Source organism: Caretta caretta, chromosome 1 (assembly GCF_965140235.1).
Source record: "Caretta caretta isolate rCarCar2 chromosome 1, rCarCar1.hap1, whole genome shotgun sequence".
NCBI lineage: Eukaryota > Metazoa > Chordata > Testudines > Cheloniidae > Caretta > Caretta caretta.
Window position 1 is genome coordinate 120112773 of NC_134206.1, and position 19950 is coordinate 120132722.

The 19950-nt window shown below is 47.5% G+C and overlaps 1 protein-coding gene across 12 annotated transcripts in view; it reads left to right on the forward strand.

Annotated features, from left to right (window-relative positions):
- TSGA10 (testis specific 10) overlaps positions 1 to 19950 on the forward strand; it is a 206818-nt gene that overhangs the window by 35346 nt on the left and 151522 nt on the right. For all 12 annotated transcript variants that reach the window (XM_048858212.2, XM_048858247.2, XM_048858223.2 and 9 more), the window contains 3 exons: positions 406 to 560; positions 8619 to 8674; positions 18611 to 18779. In XM_048858212.2, the coding sequence (XP_048714169.2) occupies positions 406 to 560; positions 8619 to 8674; positions 18611 to 18779 (380 nt within the window). The remainder of the gene's footprint in view (positions 1 to 405; positions 561 to 8618; positions 8675 to 18610; positions 18780 to 19950) is intronic.

The following is a 19950-nucleotide window of genomic DNA, read 5'->3' on the forward strand; positions in this document are numbered from 1 at the left end:
AATACCCAGCTTTACATTTTGTAATTTGCACTCTACTTTGGTCTGTTTTAAACCTATTTCCTAGGCACTTCAATTTACATTATTGAGTTATTATAATTATTGTCTTAATAGTCTTAATATTTGCAATTAAAAAACACCCTAAAAAGGGGTAAATTTGCATCGAGTCTTTAGTAACTTAGGCCCTGATCCAGCAAAGCACTCAAGCACAGGCTTTCAGCATGTGAGTAGTGCCATTGACATTAGTAGGACTATTTCTGTCCCCATCATCATGCTTCAGTGCTTTACTGGTTCTGGGCCTTAGTTATGTTTTCTTGTGGTTTAGAAGTGTATCAAGCTATGTGAAATGGAAAATAATTATTTTAAATTGAGTTAATAAAAATGAGGCCTTTATGATTATATGTGCAGATAACTTTTTGAAACAAAATGTTTCACAACAAGAAGAAATCCATATTCTCAAAGAAACTATTGCTGAGCTGGATACAGAAAGGGACTCCTTACAAGAATGTGTGGATGAAAAAACTGAGAAAATTTCTTCTTTTCAAGAAACCCTGGCAATTAAAGTATGTTCTTGCATGTAAATTTCTATATAATTTATTATTGATTCTTTAGTTTTAAAACATTTTTCATAATAGTTATATATGCAGAGGACTCATTAGGACCCCCCACCTCATCACTGGGATCCTCAAAAGTGCTCACTGTTAGCTAAATTCTGCTCCCATTAAAGTCCATAAAAAACTCCCATTGACTTCAATAGCAACTAAGTTAGGCCAATGTGGAGCTCCCCATCCTTAGTGTTTTGTACAGTCTAATTTTAAAAATGACAAAAGATGGGATTTTCACCACTTTCCTTGGGTGAAGCAGACTAAACTAACAGGCTAATAAGTTTCACTTTCAGAAACTTTTTCTTGAAATTCAGACTTAATTTTCTCTTCTAGGGCCCATTTATGTAACCAATACAACCAAATTGGTGATTGTAGTTACAACTTTGTTATCCCTTGAAATGGTTACAGTATATTTCCAGTTTGTAGTGCAAATGGGCCCTTCACAGGGCTCCAGCATTCAACATCTCCCCTTTCTGCAGTCCAAGGTGTGATTGCAACCCAGGTAGATATACCATGCTAACATTGCTAAAAGTAGCAGTGTGGATGTGTCAGAAATGCAAGTAGGTACCCAGAATTCTTCTTCGAGTGGAGTCCCTGTGGGTGCTCCACTTTAGGTGATTGTGCACCGTGCAACTCTAGTCAGAGAATTTCGACAGCAGTACCTGGCTGTGGCGCACATATGCTCTCCCCGCCTGGCACCTGCAGTGGCAATTACCTAGTGATGTGCGGCTCCTCCCCCAGCCCTGTTCCTTCTTAACCTCCCGTGGTCTGAGTCGGAGCTCCAGCAGTGTGTGCACCTGCTTTACCTCAGATTTAGTTTAGTCAAGTAGCTTAGTGCAGTTAGGTTAGTTGGTTAAGAACCTTTTATTTCTTTTTCTCCCGCATTTAAAAAAAACACACCAACAACTTTTTTTCCTTTTGTCCCCTTAAGGGACGTTATTTTTCCTCAGAATGCCAGGGTTACTTGGCCTTAAGCGCTGCCTCTGCTATTGTGAGGCAATTCCGCTTTCTGACAGACACTTGCAATGTGTTTGGTCCCTGGGGAAAACTCATATGCCCCAGAAGTCCACCCGTTGCCAGTCCACAATTTTAAGACGTGGACTAGGAAAGCGAGGGACCTTAAACTGAAACTTATCCTATTGGAGAAGTTCCTCCGTCCTGCCTCAGACCCAGGCTAGCAAACTTCTCCTGCCGTCCTAGGTGGCTTCTGACAGACCCCTCTCCTCCCCACCACACGGAAGGGACGTGTCTCCTAAAGTACTTGGAAAGAGGAGAAATAACACTAACCCTACCTAGACCATGTGAAAGAGGAAATGTTCCCTGACTCTGTCCACTACATCGGTACCAACCGCCCCACAGCTTAGTACCTTTGAGTCAGCAGGGACCTCTGGTACTGGTGGTACCGTCTCAGCTGCAGACCCTAAGCGGGCAGGCTCTAAGAAGGAGGACAGGCACAAGACTGCCTCCTCCACCTCGGCACCGGCAGCACAGACAAAGTGCTCGGTATTGAGCGACTCTGCAGTACAAAAGGCAACAGCACCACCTGCTGGCCCTATGTTGAATAGCACAGACACTGCACCGCACATTGCCACACTGTCCTTGGCACGCTGTCTGTCGGCTCCTTTCCTACTGGTACTACAAGGTCCCCTAGTACCGCCGCCATTCTCTGTACCACCTTTCACACAGGTACCTCAAATGGTACCACAGCCTCAACAGTTCCTTGCTCTGAAGGACCTGAAAATTTCCCCGGTACCGGAATCGCCTCTACTCAGTACCAGTACTGCTTCGGTACTTTCACTACTGCTCACTCCGCCAACTGGAGCCATTTCTCCTTTCTCTAGTGAGGAGGATGAAGATGAGGAAGGGGAGGCTTTTTCCTCTCAACACTCTTCACCTATAGAAGGCAGAGTTCGGTCCATACATCAGGAGTGTCCTAAGCCTCCGCCAGGGTCTGAATTGCAAGGGTGCTATGGTCACCCCTTGGGGCCCCCACCTGTGCCCTTACCACCTCAAAGAGCATTCTGGGACCCAGGGGCAGCTTATAGACAGTTTTACCCCAAACCCCTAAGTGACACCGCGGAGGTACATAGGCACTCTTCACAAAGATCCACAGTGCCAGTGCCACAGTATCAGCTGCCCCTCCCGAACAGAGCCTTGAGGAGATGGAAGAAGTTTTAGCTCAGGAGGCAGCTCATGCCACCTGCACTTCATTCTCACCAGATGAGATGTTATGCCCCATATGCCTACTGCTGGATATGAGTTCAGGAATTTCCAGGAGCTCTTCAAAAGCGAAGATGAGAGACTCCTAGAGGAGGTCTCCGAGTCACGTCACGAGCTCTTGGACATACTCAACATGTCCACCTCCTCCAAGATTGCCCTTTTGATTTACTCCAGAATCATGGAACCCACCACAAATATCTGGCAGACCTTGCTACCATATTAGTCACATGTTAGAGAGTGGACAAAAAGTATTACATCCCTTCAAAAGGAATTTCTATTCATACACCCTCAGACAAATTCATTGGCAAGTTAACGAATGGGGCAAAGAGCATTACTCTAGAATTGCTCCTTATGATAAAGCGTGGAAAAGACTGGATTTACTTGGCTGCAAGACCTGTTCATCAGCCTTCTGGATTGCCAGTTATGAAGCCCTTATGGTGAAGTATGACCATATAAACTATTCCAAATTTTCTGACTTTATTGACTACATACTAGAGGACAAAAGAGAGCAGTTTACATCGTTCATTTCTGAGAGCCACCTCTTAGCTAGAGTTGCCCTTCAAGCCTCTTTTGGACCCTGCTGACGCAGCAGCAAGGACCATTACCATTGCCACCGCCATAGTAATGCACCGGGCCTCTTGACTTCATCTGTAAGGCTTCCCTAGGGAGGTCCAAGCCACGGTCCAAGGTAAAGAACCTTCTGTTCGAGGGTCCAAAACTGTTAGCCGCCAAGACCGACAAGTCGCTCCATTTGTTGAAAGATTCGAGGTCCATGATCAGGTCTCTTGGTATCTGTACACCTGCAACAAAACGCAAACAAGGCAGGTATTGTACATCGCAGTGTCCCAGACAGGCCCCGTACACACAGCAACCGAGACAATACGATAACCAGAGGCACAGACAGAGACCACCCAGACGCAGACTAAGCTCTGCCCAAGCCACCACATCTTAACAACCAACCTCTAAACAGCAGATTTGAAGGTTGGCCGAGGGTTTGCCAGACCTCCCCCAACTTTTGCTGCCAACACTACCTCCCACCAACCATCCCTTTACCAATTGTCTAACACCATTCTATCCAAACTGGCGAACCATCACCTCCAACAGATGTTTACTGGAAATGATCAAGACTAGCTAGGCCATCAGTTCCTCTCCATCCCTTCTACCCACTCTGCCTCCCCATCCTTCTTCAGGGACCCCTCTTATGAGCCCCTCCTGAGACAGGAAGTAGAGCATCTCCTACAAATGGGCATGGTAGATTCAGTTCTGATACATCACAGAGGGAAGGGCTTCTATTCCCATTATTTTTTAACCTGAAAGAAGTCTGGAGGATGGAGACCCATCTTCGATCTCAGGAAGCTGAACAAAGAACACGATACAGGATGGTTACGTTAGCTACAATCATTCCAGCACTGGAGCAAGGGGATTGGTTTGCAGCCCTTGACCTGCAAGATGCATATTTTTACATTACTATATGCCCTACACACAGGAAATTTCTTTGATTCGTACTGGGACAGGACCATTTCCAATATACAGTACTACCCTTTGGCCTCTCCATGGCTCCCTGGGCATTTTCTAAAGTCCTTGCTGTGGCAGTATCTCACCTTCACCAGCACGGGGTCACGATATACCCCTACTTAGATGACTGTCTAATCAAGCCTGACACTCAGGAAGAAGTTGTCGCAGCCATGCACCAGACAATATCGCTCTTCACCAGTCTCAGTCTACAAATAAACCTCCAAAAGTCCATATTGATGCCAGTCCAGAAACTAGACTTTATCGTTGTGCACCTAAATTCTCTAGAAGCAACCGCCTCATTACCTTTTCAGAGATTCACCGCTCTAACGAACCTCATCAATACATCAGTGCACAGCCCAAGGATATTGGCCAGGACCTGTCTTCAGTTACTAGGTCACATGGTGGCAACCGCGTACATGGTGAAACATGCCAGGCTGCACATGCACTGCTTGCAGAGTTGGCTCAAGACAGTGTTCAGGCCACACAAACACAATTTGAATAAAATTCTGAGTATGCCAATGACAGTCAAGGACTCGCTACAATGGTGGAGTCACCCGCACAACATCTGCACAGGTGTCCCTTTCCTTCAGCCTCCTCCCGAATTGATAATCACAACGGATGCCCCTCTTCTGGGGTGGAGTGCCCATCTAGGCAAGCTCACAGTACAGAGAAGCTCTTATGGCCTAGTACAGAGAAGATGGTCTCCTTCCAAATCAACACTCCACATCAATGTACTGGAACTACGCATAGTTCGCAATCCCTGTGCCCACTTCATGCCTCTGATCAAGGACAAAAACATACAGATAATGATGGACAATGTAACCTGCATGTTCCACATAAACAGGGAGGAGCGAGATCACACTCCCTTTGTACAGAGGCCTTAAAACTCTGGACATGGTACATACAACACAATGTCACCAAACCAGCCACCTCCCTGCCTCGGTCTCAGAATATCATAGCTGATGCATTAAGTCGAAGGTTCTTGAACGACCACAAGTGGGAAATCAACACCTGCATGGTCCAGTCATATTTCAACTATGTGAGTTTCCCGCAGTAGACCTATTTGCCACAAAAAACCCGCAGCAAATGTCCAGCTTTTTCCTCCAGAGTGGGACTGGGATCGGGATCAGGATCCAACGGCAATGCATTTTTCATTTCATGTCACGCACCCCTCCTGTACGCTTTTTTCTTCTGCCCCATTGCTGTCCAGCATTCTGCACAAGATCAGAATCGATGCAGCTAAAGTCATCCTGATAGCACCAGCATGGCCCAGACAAACCTGATACCCATACCTGAAACAGATGTCATCATGCCCCCTATGTCTCCTCCTGCTTCTTCTAAATGTCCTCTCTCAGGACACGGGTCAGACTCTGCATCCAAATCTGGAGTCGCTCCATCTCAGTCTGGCTCCTCAATGATTCCAGGGCAAGGAGATAACTTGTTCTGAGGACGTTAAAGACATCCTGCTAAACAGCAGAAGGCCCACTGCACAGGCTGCATACCTCCACAAACGGAAGAGATTCCACATGTGGTGCCTAAATAAAGAAATCAATGCCACCACCTCTACCATACCAGTCGTCCTGGACTACATGCTCTACTTTAAGAAATCTGGCCTTTTAATGATTTCACTGTAGGTGAATCTGGCAGCCATTACAACATTCCATGACACAGTGGATGGCGTTTATCTTTGCTCACCCAATTACCAAAGGATTCCTCCAGGGAGTATGCAACCTCTACCCAGAACCCAGAGGCCCAACATCCCCATGAGACCTGACTTTAGTGCTTCGATTTCTCTTTCTCAACTGCCCCATTTGAACCTTTGGCCATGTGTTCTCTTCCTACATCTTCCTTCCTAGTCCCCATCACATCTGCGAGACGTGGGAGAAATTGGTGCTCTTATGGCTGGACCACCCTATACAGTTTTTTCCAAAAACAAGATCAGTGACCTCACCCCAAATTTTTGCCTAAAGTCCTTTCTTCCTTCCACATCAATCAACCTATCCATCTTCCCACGTTCTTCCCTAAACCTCACAAGGACAGGCAAGAAGCAGTTTTCCATGCCCTGGACATCGGAAAGGCGCTAGTCTTTTATCTTGAATGGATCAAATTGTTCAGGAAAACTCCTAGATTGCTCCTCTCCACCGTGGACCGCTCCAAAGGCAAACCCATCTCTAAGCTCAGACTTTCCAGATGTATTTCAGATTGCATTCAGCTCTGTTACCAACAACATGACCTATAACCCCCCTCATGTGTTAGAACACACTCCACAAGTAGACACAAGTTGCCTTCCTGCATGATGTGCCTATTACTGACATATGCAACACAGCTACTTGGACATCTCACACATTCATTTAACACTGCATCACTGGTCAAGTCTCAGCCTCTGACACTCGGTTGGGACACATGGTCTTATCGTCCATTCAGGCCTAACTCTGAAGCCCCTCCTTTCCCCTGAGGGGCACTGTTCTACTGTCACCTAAAATGGAGCACCCACAGGGACTCTGCTGGGGGGGGAGGGGAGAGGATTGCTCACCTGATGCAGTAACAGGTTCTTCAAGATGTGAGTCCCTGTGGGTGCTCCACTACCCTCCCCCTACTTCAGAGTTATAATTAAATCCTCTGTGGTAAGGAAAGAACTGGGGGCGGGAGGCTGCACAGCACTAGTTAATTGCCATTGCAAGTGCGAGAAAGGGAGAGCGTATGTGCAGCCCAGCCAGGTATTGCTGTCGAAATTGTCCAACTATAGGTGCAGGGCGCACAATCCCTGAAAGTGGAGCACGCACAGGGACTCGCATCTCGAAGAACCTCAGTTACTGCACAAAGTGAGTAACCCTCTCTTCAAAGTGGGGCAATGAAACCCATACCACCTCCTCTACACAGTTACTTTTAGCAATGCTAGTCTCAAGTAAAGCTCACAGGAGTATGTCTGAACTACAATCAACACCTTAGCTTTACGTAACCAAGTGTTACATATTTATCTCTTTTTTAAACTTTCCTTCTAACTCTTTCCAGCACCATGATCATTTTATTGCTCTCTTCTAAACGCCCTTCAGTTCTCGACACTTCATTACCAAAAGGATGATTGACGAGCTGAACATTTTATTCCTGCTTTGTTTATACCAGAGCCATATAGAAAGGGTCTATTTCCTGCCTTTCCCATGAATTGTGGCTTTGTTTATTCAGCCCAAAATTGCATTGCCCTCTATTATTGCAGTTAGGTCTGAATAACAACATCCTTTGCACTCTAAGGGCTTGTCTACATGAGAAAGTTGCACTGGTTTAATTTAAGGTATGAATTTAAACTGATTTAATTAAAACTGGTGCAGACCTGTGTGTGGACACTCTTATTTCAGTTTTGAAGTGTTCAGTTTAGTTTGATTTTGTATCAGTTTAACCTAAACTGAAATAAATCACTCTTAAAGTATAATAAAGTTGTCTACACAGGGATTTGCACCAGTTTTATCTAAATCATTTTAAGGATGTTCAGTACCTTGCAGAATGATCTGTAAGCTAACAGGATAGCCAGCATAGGCAACAACTTTCCTGACATTAAAGCTTTATGAAAAAGAATTGTTCATTTAAGAATTGTTTCTCTTTGAAGAGAATGTGGCCCCTAAATCATGAATGAATTTGTATCAGTGAATCAGCATGCCAGGTCATCATATTTTGCTCCAATATGGGAAAGTGTCTCCATCCAGTTTTGGGCCCTCTTTCCCAGCCTGTCTCTTTCTGCAGCAGAATGAAATTGATTTGATTCTTGTTGGTATCCCTGCTTTCCCAGCTGTCAGCAGAATTAAATGGCAACAGTAAAAGCTGACACTCTAGTTAGTTTTCATTTAGCTGCACTATAGGAAAGCTATGAGAAGATGGAGCTAATTGTCAGCAGTCTTAGGAAGACACACTGTATCTGCTAGCATTTGGTTCACATTCAGGAGATTATCTTTGTAACCATGGAGGATGAAGAAATGTAAGTTCTAAAAAAAAAAAAAGTTTAACTTTTGCAGAATCTAATATTACTGGTTCCTCCACTCCCCAGTGGCAAGTAGGTGATTAGACCTTTACAAGTCCTGGCCAAGTCAAAGTACTGTATACTATTGGCATAGTGATTCTTTATAAAATGTATGGTGAAGTTTTGCAAAACCAGAATGAGTTTCAATGTAGACAGTCACATCAAGCTGGAGAGCTAACTGAGCCAGAAGAAAAGCAGTATTTCTGATTTTGCTCAATCCTTTTATTAACTGGGGAGAAACAGGTTTACTGAACTTTTTATCTCTTTTCAAGGAAGAAACCATTTCGGGTTTGAAGGATCTCATTTCTGAGATGGAGCAATCATCAAAGTAAGTCTCAGATTCCAGTTATAGCAGCACAGAGGTTTTAGTTTGATAACTATAAAATCTGTGAAAATATTGCATTGTTAGCCAAATGTGGCAAATGGTCGACACTATTATGGTGGGTCCCGTGCTTTTCCTTTGTGTGATGGGTCAGGCTGCTGCCTCTTGCCCCTATTCTTGGGCATCGATGGTTCTGCTAGTGCCCTGGTGGGGGAGGGAAGGGGAGTGGGGAAGGGACCCAGGTCTGCCCTCTACTCCGCCCTGGGGCCCTATGGACAGTGACTAAGCACTTGAAGCTGTAATTCTTTCTCCTGGGCTAGCTCCTGCTCTTCCCCTTCAGCTTCTCAGGCTTCATGACCTCTCTCCTCTTGGGCAGGGTTTCTCTTGGTCCTCGGCGCCTGGGGAGTCCCTCTGCTCTGCTTGAGCAGGGTTTCCCTTCCCCTGGTGTTCTGATCCTCTGGTCAACAATAGTACTCCTCCAAACTACAGTCAGCTGTCCTTCCCCTCTCTCATCTGACTGAAGCAGGGGGGTTTATTAGGCCTCGGGCAGGGCCTTACTTAGCTCCAGGTGATCTAATTAACCTGTAGTAACCTCTCAGTCCACAGGGACGAAGGCTCTGATTATCCTGGGACCTCCCATCTATCACTCTCCTGCTGCCCTCTGCTCAATCTCCCTCCACCCCCCCAACACCATGGTGTTGAGCTACTTAGGATGAGAGGCAGTGCTGTCGCGAAAGGCTATCAGCATTGCTGTGTTGGCTTCCTGCCCTATGCTGTCCTGGAATTGGAAGGGTTGCAGGGATAGGAACCATCTGGTCACTCTTGCATTCTTCTCCTTGCTTCTGTGCATCCATTGGAGTGGGGTGTGGTCCGTCATGAGGGTGAACTGCTGCCCCAGTAGGTAATATCAGAGAGTCTTCATGGCTCATGTAACCACCAGACATTCCTTTTCGACGATGGCTTACTGTTCCTCCCTGGGGAAGAGTTTCTGGCTGAGTTACAGGATTGGGTGCTCATCCTCCTCCACCATCTGCAAAAGGATGGGCCCTACCCCTACCTCCGAGGCATCCATCTCTAGGAGGAATTCCCTCTTGAAGTCTGGGGCTATGAGCACTGGATGACTGTAAAGGGCTGTCCTTAAATCTGTGAATGTGTCTTCCGCCACATCGGTCTACTTTACTATATCTGTGCCCCGAGCTTTCATCAGGTCTGTCAATGGCCAGACTCTCGTGGCGAAGTGAGGGATGAATCTGCGATAGTACCCCACTATCCCTAAAAATGCTCTGACTTGCTTTTTGCAGATTGGTCAGGGCCAATCCTGTATTGCCTCTACTTTGTTCCATTGGGGTTTCAACAAGCCCCTTCCTATTACGTACCCGAGGTATCTGACCTTGGTTAGCCCCCCCACACACTTGGGAGGGTTGGCGGTGAGGCTGGTCTGTCTGAGGACATCTAGCACCGCTTCTACTTTTCCTAGGTGCATCTCCCAGTCAGGGCTATGAATGACTGTCGTCTAAATAGGCAGCGGCACACTTGCCAGGGGGTGTAGTAATTTATCCATTAGTCTTTTTGGAATGTTTGCATTTATTTACATTGAATTTCACCTGCCAGTTTCTTGCCCAGTCACCCAGTTTTATGAGATCCATTTGTAACCCTTCACAATCTGCTTTGGACTTAACTTTCTTCAGTAATTTTGTACCATTTACAAACTTTGCTACCTCACTGTTGACCCCCTTTTCAAGATAATTTATGAATATGTTCAATAGCACTGGTCCCTGTACAGATCCCTGGGGGACACCACTACTTACTTCTCTCCACTGTGAAAATTGATCATTTATTCCTACCCTTTGTTTCCTATCTTAGAATAATAGAACTGGAAGGGACCTTGAGAGGTCATCTAGTCCAGTCTCCTGCACTCAAGGCAGGACTAAGTATTATCTCCCTGACAGGTGTTTGTCCAACCTGCTCTTAAAAATCCCCAATGATGGAAATTCCACCACCTCTCTACGCAATTTATTCCAGTGCTTAACCACCCTGACAGTCAGGAAGTTTTTCCTAACGTCCAACCTAAACCTCCCTTGCTGCAATTTAAGCCCATTGCTTCTTGTCATATCTTCAGAGGTTAACAAGAACAATTTTTCTCCCTCTTCCTTGTCACAACCTTTTATGTACTTGAAAACTGTTATCATGTCCCCTCTGTCTTCTCTTCTCCAGACTAAACAAACCCAATTTTTTCAATCTTCCCTTATAGATCATGTTTTCTAGACCTTTAATCATTTTTGTTGCTCTTCTCTGGACTCTCTCCAATTTGTCCACATCTTTCCTGAAATGTAGCACCCAGAACTGGACACAATACTTCAGCTGAGGCCTAATCAGTGCAGAGTAGAGCGGAAGAATTACTTCTCATGTCTTGCTTACAGTACTCCTGCTAATACATCCAGAATGATGTCTGCTTTTTTTGCAACAGCATTACGCTGTTGACTTATATTTAGCTTGTGATCCACTATGACCCCCAGATCCCTTTCCACAGTATTCCTTCCTAGGCAGTCATTTCCCATTTTGTATGTGTGCAACTGATTGTTCCTTCCTCAGTGGAGTACTTTGCATTTATCCTTATTGAATTTCATGCTATTTACTTCAGACCATTTTTCCAGTTTGTCCAAATCATTTTAAATTGTAATCTTATCCTCCAAAGCACTTGCAACCCCTCCCAGCTTGGTATCATCCATAAACTTTATAAGTGTACTCTCTATGTCATTATCTAAATCTTTTAACTGCTTACTGATTCATGAGATGACCTTGGCTTATCCCATGACTCTTTACTTTGCTCAAGATCCTTTGATGATGGCACTTGTGAAAGGCTTTCTGATAGTCTATAACCACTATAGCAAATGGATAACCCTTGTCCACTTTTGCTGACCCTCCCCACAATGAATTCTAAGAGATTAGTGGTGTATGATTTTCTTTTACAAAAGCCATGTTGACTCTTCCCCAACAAATCACGTTTATCTATCTGTTTGATCATTCTGATCTTCATTATAGTTTCAGCCAATTTGCCTGGTACTGAAGTTAGATTCAGAGGCTTGTAACTGCCAGGATCGCCTTTGAAGACTATTTTAAAAATCAGTGCTACATTAGCAACCTTCCAGTCAGCAAGTGCAGAGGCTGGTTTAAGCGACAAGTTACACATGACAGGATAGCGCGGATGTTGCAGGGGTCCCATGGAGTCCGAAAGGGAGGACGGTGTATTGGAAGAGGCTGTTGGGTATAGAGAAAACGGTTTTCTCCTTGGCATCCTCAGCCAGGCGGATTTGCCAGTAGCCTTTCTTCAGGTCCAGGATGGTCAAGTATTGGGCCTTGCCTAACTGATCAACTAGCTCATCAATGCACAGTTTCGGGTAGGCATTGAATTGGGATATTTCATTCAACTTCCGGAAGTCATTTACAAAACCTCAGGGTGCCATCAGGCTTGGGGACTAGGACAATAGGGCTGGACCACTGTCTGTGGGATTCTGCAATAACCCTGAGTTCTAGCATCTTCCTTACTTCCATCCTAATTTCTTCCCTTTTTGCCATCGGTACTCGGTATGGTTTTATCATTACCCTTGCTCCGGGACAGGTGACGATATGGTGTTGGATCGTTGTTGTATGGCCTGGCTGCATGGAGAACACATCTTGGTTCTGCTGGATCATATCAATGACCTCTGTTCCTTGTTCCGCGATTAGTTTGAAGGATATCGTCTGCTTGGGGTGGAGCTCCCTGGGTGATCAGACTTGTCTCCCAGTCGCACCAGGGTTTCAGTAAGTTGATGTGGTAGATCTGCTCTGGCCTACTGGCGGTCTGGTTGCTTTACCTTATAGTCCACGAACTCAATGACTTCCACTATCTCGTGGCCCATGCCAGCAGGCCAGGAGCTTGCTTTCTGCTGTCGGCACCATCACCCGTTCTCCTGAATGGAAATCTCTGTACTTTTGCCCGCTGGTTGTAATAGGTTTGCTGGGCCTCTTGTGCTTTCTCCAAATGCTCTTGTACTATGGGGGTCACTCAGGCTATTCGTGCTCTTATCTGTGCCACGTGCTCAGTGATGTTCTTCCCTGGGTTGGGCTGTTCTTACCAGTCCTCCTTGGCCATATCTAATATGCTGCATGGGTGGTGTCCATATAGTAGCTCGAAGGGGGAGAATCCAGTAGATGCCTGGTTAACCTCCCATATCACAAACATCAGGTACAATGGAAGAGTATCCCAGTCTTCCGTCCTGGGCCACCACCTTCTGGATCGTGCTCCTGAGGGTACAATTAAATCGCTCAACCAGGTCATCTGTTTGAGGATGGTAGACTGAGGTCTGCAGGGCCTGGCTGCAGACTAGGATACATAAGTCCTTCATTAATTTCTACATGAAGGGAGTTCCTTGGTTGGTCAGGATCTCCTTAGGGATGCCCACTCTAGCGAAAACCTGGAGCAGTCATTTTGCTATTGCCTTGGACGTGGGGCTTCTTAGCAGAATGGCTTCTCGGTACCATGTGGCATAGTCAAGGATGACAGGTATGCTTTGGTGGCCCTATGCCAATCTTTCTAGTGGGCCCACTAGGTCCATGGCTGTCCTTTCGAAAGGGACTTCAATAACAGGCAAGGGCACCAATGGGGCCTGTAAATAAGGTTCAGGGCTGTGAAACTGGCATTCTGGGCAGGAGGCGCAATAGCGCTGGACTTCCGCTCATACCCCTGGCCAGTAAAGCCTCCTTAGGACTCTATCCAGGGTCTAATCTACTCCTAGCTGTCCCCCAAATAAATGGCTGTGCGCTAGCTCTAACACTTCCCTTGTGTGCTTCCGTGGTACTAAGAGCTGCTTTACTTCCCCCCCTGTATTTGCACTACCTGGTACAAGAGATTGTGTTTGATCACATAGTACGGCCCTGGGCCTTTGATTTTTCCCCTCCATGGACATGCTGTTTACCTCCACTACCTCCTCCCTCACGTTTGCATATAGCAGGTCGTAGGCTTGGTCCTGCCCGAAACTCTCGCATACGGGACTTGATCTGGCCTAATTTTATGGGATTGGTTTCAACTCTGCCCCCTGGGTTGCTCCTACTGGTGCTGGGGACCGCCTCTGGGTCCAAACTGGTCAGAGCTGTCTCCTGGCCTCCCAGACGGGTTTGCCTACCAACCAGGGAGTTCTGGTTCCCTGCCCAAATCCTGGATCCTAACTTTTTATCTGCCATTCTTTCTGGACTACATTTTTGGGGCTTCTCAGGGGATGAAAATAATTCTGGGGCAAATCCGACAAAAATTCAGGTGGGGCTATCCATGGTTACCTCGGTCTCAGCCCGGGGGTTGCTACCCTCCCCTAGCTCTACTGGGCGGGGTAGGTTCTCCAACCCTAGGTTCTCAAACCCTGGGAAATTCCTACCGATTAAGGCAGGATAGGGGAGTCTGGGGACCATCCCTGCAGTCACCTTGGTAGTGTTCCCCTGGAACTCAATCTGCACTGGGATCATGGGGTAGAAATTTACCATGCCGTGGACACATGTTACTCCTGTGTCTTGCCCCACTAACTTCCCCGAGACCAGCATGACAGCACTTCCAGAATCCACCAAAGCTATGCCATTCATTTTTACCGACGTTGTGTACCCACGTGGGGTCACTGCAACCCCCATCAGGCCGCTTTAGGCTACATCGCTTCCCATGTTCCCCCAGATTGCACTGCATGGGCTCCTCCCTGTTGGAGCACTGGGCTGCTATGTGCCCCAATTCCCCACACAAGTAACACTGATACCTTACCCCGGTTGTCACCCTCTGCCTTGGGCTATTTGGCCTGCTCCCCCAGCTCGGTCCCTTCAGGGCCTCAGGCTGCTCCTCAGCTTCCTTCCAGTTATGGTTCCCCTGGAATCTGGAACAATTCACAGGCTGCCAGTTGTCTCTCTACAAGGGTGGCCAACTCGTTATAGGTGGAAGGGTCATTGTGGCCAACTCTGGCTTGGAGGCCTGATTGTGGCCCCTTCGTATACTGGTCCAGCAGCAGAAGCTCCTCATTTTCTCAGAGCTAAGGGCCTCAGGGCACAGCCACTTCCAGGTCAGGTGGATTAGGTCAAACAGTTGCAACCATGGTGCCTTGTCCTCACTATATGGAACCTCTGGGCTCGCAACGCCGTCATTACTTCAGAGCTGGCCAGGATCTCTGCTTTCAACTGGGGTAGTCTGCTGCAGCCTCCGCGGCTATATCGTAGTAGGTCTTCTGGGCCTCCTGACACAGGAACCGGCCCAGGATGCCAGACCACTGATCTCAGGGCCAGGCTTCTCACAGGGCTGCCCTCTCGAAGGTCAGGAGGTACACCTCCACATCATCCTCCCGCATCATTTTCTGCAGGCAGTTGCTGGCTTATACAGACCGTGTCTCGTCGCAGCTGCAGCTCAGCTCAGCTCTTCATCTGGTTCACCACTTCCTGCAGTATGGCCTAGTCCTGGGCAGCCTGGCTCATCAGCAGATGATTGGTCTCCTGCTGCAGGCGTACTGCCTCCTGTTGGGCAGCTGCCTGGACCCAGGTAGCCTCCTACTGGGCCACTGTGGCTTACAGTGGTGCTTTGACCACATCATCCATCTTGGAGCTGGGATGGTTTTGGCTTACCCTGGATTAAGTCCACAGCACGGAATCCCACTCCTAACACCACATGTGGCAAATGGCCGATACTATTATGGTGGGTCCTGCGCTTTTCCTTCATGTGTTGGGTCAGGGTGCTGCCTCTTGCCCCTATTCTTGGGTGTTGATGGTTCTGCTAGTGTCCTGGTGGGAGAGGGAAAGGGAGCAGGGAAGGGACCTGGACCCACCCTCTACTTGAGGTTCCAGCCCAGGGGCCCTATGGACAGTGACTAAGCACTTGAAGCTGTGATTCTTTCCCCTGGGCTAGCTCCCACACTACCCCCTCAGCTTCTCGGGCTTCCTGACCTCTCTCCCCTTGGGCAGGATTTCTCTCGGTTCTTTGTGACTGGGGAGTCCCTCTGCTCTGCTTGAGCAAGGTTTCCCTTCCCCTGGTGCTCTGATCCTCTGGTTAACAACAGTATTAATTCAAACTAGAGTCAGCTCTCCTTCCCATCTCTCACCTGACTGAAGCAGGGGTTTTTATTAGGTCTTTGGCAGGGCCTTAATTGGTTCCAGGTGCTCTAATTAACCTGTAGTAATCTCTCCTCAGTCCACAGGGAATAAGGCTCTGATCATCCTGGGGTTTATATACTTCCCATCTATCACTCTCCTGTGTCAGTCCTGCGGTGCTTTTGTTTGATTCTGCATCCATCTCCTGCTTCTTCTACGCCCTGGAGAAAAAGAGGGGGGCGAAAAAGCACGTCATCCGCCTCTTGGCGGAGGACAGCGCCCCCTTCATGGATCCAGTGGAGATGCGTGAGAGGGCCAGGGCCTTCTACGCCAGCCTCTTCTCCGTGGATCCAACCGACTCCAATGACTGCAGGGTGCTTTGCAATGACCTCCTGACAGCCAGTCCGACAACTGGCTGGAGCTGCCTCTCACTCTGGTTGAGTTCTGGGAAGCCCTCCATCTCATGCCCACCAATAAATCTCCGGGCATGGACAGGCTCACCGTGGAGTTCTACTGATTGTTCTGGGACATCCTTGGCCTGGACCTTGTCATTGACTGGGCTGAGCCCTTGGGGAGTGGGTTTCCCCTCTCTGTCGTGCAGGTGAGCCATGCTAACCTTGCTTCCAAAGAGGGGGGACCTCCGCAACTTTAGGAATTGGCATCCCATCTCGCTCCTCAGCACGGACTATAAGGTTGTGGCAAAGGCCATCTCGCTACGACTGGGGTCTGTGCTGGTAGATGTGGTCCATCCTGACCAGACCTACACTGTCCCGGGATCTCCTTGAGCTTGGGTGTAGGGATGGTCTGTTGTTCATCCTCCTGTCTTTGGATCAGGAGAAGGTGTTTGATCAGATGGACCATGGGTATCTCCTGGGCACTCTGCAGGCGTTCAGCTTCAAGCCCCGATTTGTGTGTTTTCTCCAGGTGCTGTACACCTCCGTGAAGTGTTTGGTCAGGCTCAACCTGACCGAACCCATCCACTTTGGGTGAGGAGTGCGTCCAGGCTGCCTGCTGTCAGGCCAGCTGTATGCTCTGGAGATTGAGCCCTTCCTCCATCTCCTCTGAAAGAGGTTGGCGGGGATGGTGCTCTGTGAGCCAGAGATGCGGCTGGTCCTGTGAGCGTATGCCAATGACGTGCTCCTCGTGGTCCAGAATCCGGGAGACCTGGTGTGGGTGGAGGGCTGCCAAGCTGTGTACTCGGCGGCCTCCTCTGCCCAGATCAACTGGGTCAAGAGCTCTGGCCTGATGGTTGGAGCTGGGTGGCAGGCGAGCTCCCTCCCACCCACACTTCAGGCCATTCAGTGGGGCGCAGCTCCACTGCTCTATCTCGGCGTTTTAATTTTCTGCGCTGGAGAACTGGCACGATTTGGAGGGCAGGGTGGTTGAATGGTTACGAAGGTGGGAAGGACTGCTCCAGTGCCTCTCCCTTTGGGGGAGGGCACTGGTGCTCAGTCAGTCTTGTCCATGCTCTGGCACCAGCTCAACACTCTCTGCCCAGCCCCAGGGTTCTTGGTCTGGCTCCAGAAGCTGGTTCTGGAGTTCTTTTGTCCAGGGCTGCACTGGGTCTCTGCGGGGGTTCTGCATCTTCCTCTGGAGGAGAGAGGACAGGTGTGCACAGGCACACCAGGTCCATATCTTCCGCCTCCAGGCCCTACAGAGACTCCTTTATGGTACAGATAGCTCGGCGTGGAGTACGTTGGCGCATGCCTTCCACCGCCGCCTCCAAGGACTCTAGTATGACCGGCAGCTTTTTTATCTCTGTCCGAGAGGTCTTCTGTGAGACCTCTCTGAGCTGCCGGTCTTCTACCAGGACCTCCTCCGGACCTGGAAGCTGGTTTCAGTGACTAGGTCCATGGCGGCCACAGAGGGGGGCAGATTTCCACGTAGAACCCCTGCTACACAATCTTCATCTTCATGTGCAGGTGGCAGAGTCGCCCTCAGTGCGCCAGAGGTTGGTCCTGGAAGAAGTTACCAGGCTCGGAGACCTCCTAGACTACAACCGGGGGACTGGTTGGATCCCTATGTGCTCGGCTGGCTCGTGGGGTTCTCCACCCTTGGTTCCCCCGGTGCATATTTTGCATGTCTATTTGCAGTGCGCCAGGTTGCAGCCCCTCTTCCAGCTCCTCCAGAATCTCTTGTTGAGGTTCTGGCTGCACTTTTCCCTGCACCTGTTTATTTATGCACACCCCATCCATGGTCTCATGAAGTCGAGGGACCTCCTTGTCAACCTCCTCCTAGCTGTAGCCAAGGTGTTCATTGAATACACATGGGAGAGTAGGTTGGCTGAGGGGGGGCTCTGCAACTGTGGGGCCTGTTTTCGTTCCTTTATCCATTCACACATCCAGGCAGAGTTCCTCTGGGTGGCTCCTTGGATGCTTTTGAGGAGCAGCGGGCACTGTCCGGGGTTCTCTGCTCAGTGTCCCCTTCTGGTTCCCTAGTTTTGGCCCTTTGACCTCCACACCTGTTCCTATTCTGTTTTTTCGTTGTCCTTTGTATTTAGTTGAGTACTGGCTGCGGGAGAGGCCTTTAGCAGTGGGCAGGCTTGTGCCCGCCCACTTCCCAGCACTCAATAAGATCACTCTCCTGTGGGATGTGGAGCTACTTAAAAAAAAAAATCACTCTCCTGCTGCTCTCTGGCCCAGCTGTATCCCACTAGCCACTGAAATCTAAATGTGTTAACAAATAAATTATTTGTAGTTTATTATCTTATTAAAAGTGACTTTCTATTTTATAACTGTTTTTTTGTTTAATGTTTATTTGTAAACTCTTTGACTCCTTGGAAATATGTCTTTTGTTAGGTTAATTATTGTTGTTATATTGAAATGCTTATTACATTCTGTCTTATTTGCTGCATAGACAGTCTACTGAAGCTCTATGCATCTGTAAGGAGGATATCACCAGATTGCATCAACAACTGGATGAAACCAATGATGAACTTGCTCAGACTGGCAGGGACAGAGAATCATTAGCTCAGGAGAATGACAAGTTGCAGGAGCAACTTCATAGAGTTAAGAAGGAAAATCAGGTATATCTAGGTACAAAAACCTAGGCTGAAAGGTAAAATTGCATATTTCCCAAAGTGTTGCATGTAATTTATGTGCTATTATATGCAAAAGAACTAAACTCAGATCATCTGACTGGTTTCTAATCTCATCTCTGTCCTGTCATGTCCTGTTTTCTCCTACATCTCATCTGCAAATGGTGTGAAATAAGTTTCTAGGTCAGGGATTCTCAAATTTTTTCATAGGGTGGATCACAGAGAGGTATCTTGAGGAGCCACTACACCAGTTGCTTACATAGAAAAGTAATATTAAGAAAGTATTTAGTATTTTAGTTGTCTTTAAGGTGACAAACGTTTTGTCCTTTTAAAAGTAAGTATTACACTGTCATCTTTCATTCTTTTTTTCCCTCCCAAGTGTTCTGTTCCTTTTGCTCCTCTTCTCTCTTGCACATGCTTCCCTCATGTCTGGTCGTCTTCTCCCCTGTTGCCTGTTTGTCCTCTTTGCTCTGCAGATGCTTTCCTGTAACTTGGTTCACTCTTCTGGGCATGTTGCCCAGTCACCTGGTGGTCTTCTCCATCTGATGTCTTGAATGTTTTATTCTTTTCTCTTGTTGACATTCTTTCTTTTTATTTACAGTATTTATATCCCTAGGAAGAGAGCCCAATCTGTGTGCATGTCTGTCTCTCTAGGAAGCTCAGTTATCCTCCTCTTCATCATCATTTTGTTCCTTCTCCTCCATCCGTTCATCATCATCATCATTCTCCTCCTCCCTGCTCTTGTCTTGTTCCTCAGAGTCTGCCTTCTTGTCTTTGTCTTTCCTTGCTTCTTTCTTGCCTTTTTGCTCACGCCTGTAAACTTCCAATGATTTCTTTAGAGGGGCTATGAATCTCTGGAACTCCATTTCCTCCATGGCTGAGAGCACATCTCCAGCATTCAGTGTTTTTCTCTTCCCCTTCACTGCAAAGTTATTTTTGCTTGTGCTAGATAGCTTTGATAGATAGGAGCTGAAGGAGGCTCCTGTTTCTTCTTCTCTTAAGTAGCAGTAGTTTAACGTAGGCCTAATCTGCCCTCAGAAATTGCATTGATTAAATATATTTCTGAATTGATTTTGTTAAATTAGTGCAACCCATCCTTCTGTGGACATTCTTAAATGGCTGTGTTATTAGTGTTGTTAATTCGTGTAATTTCTGTGTG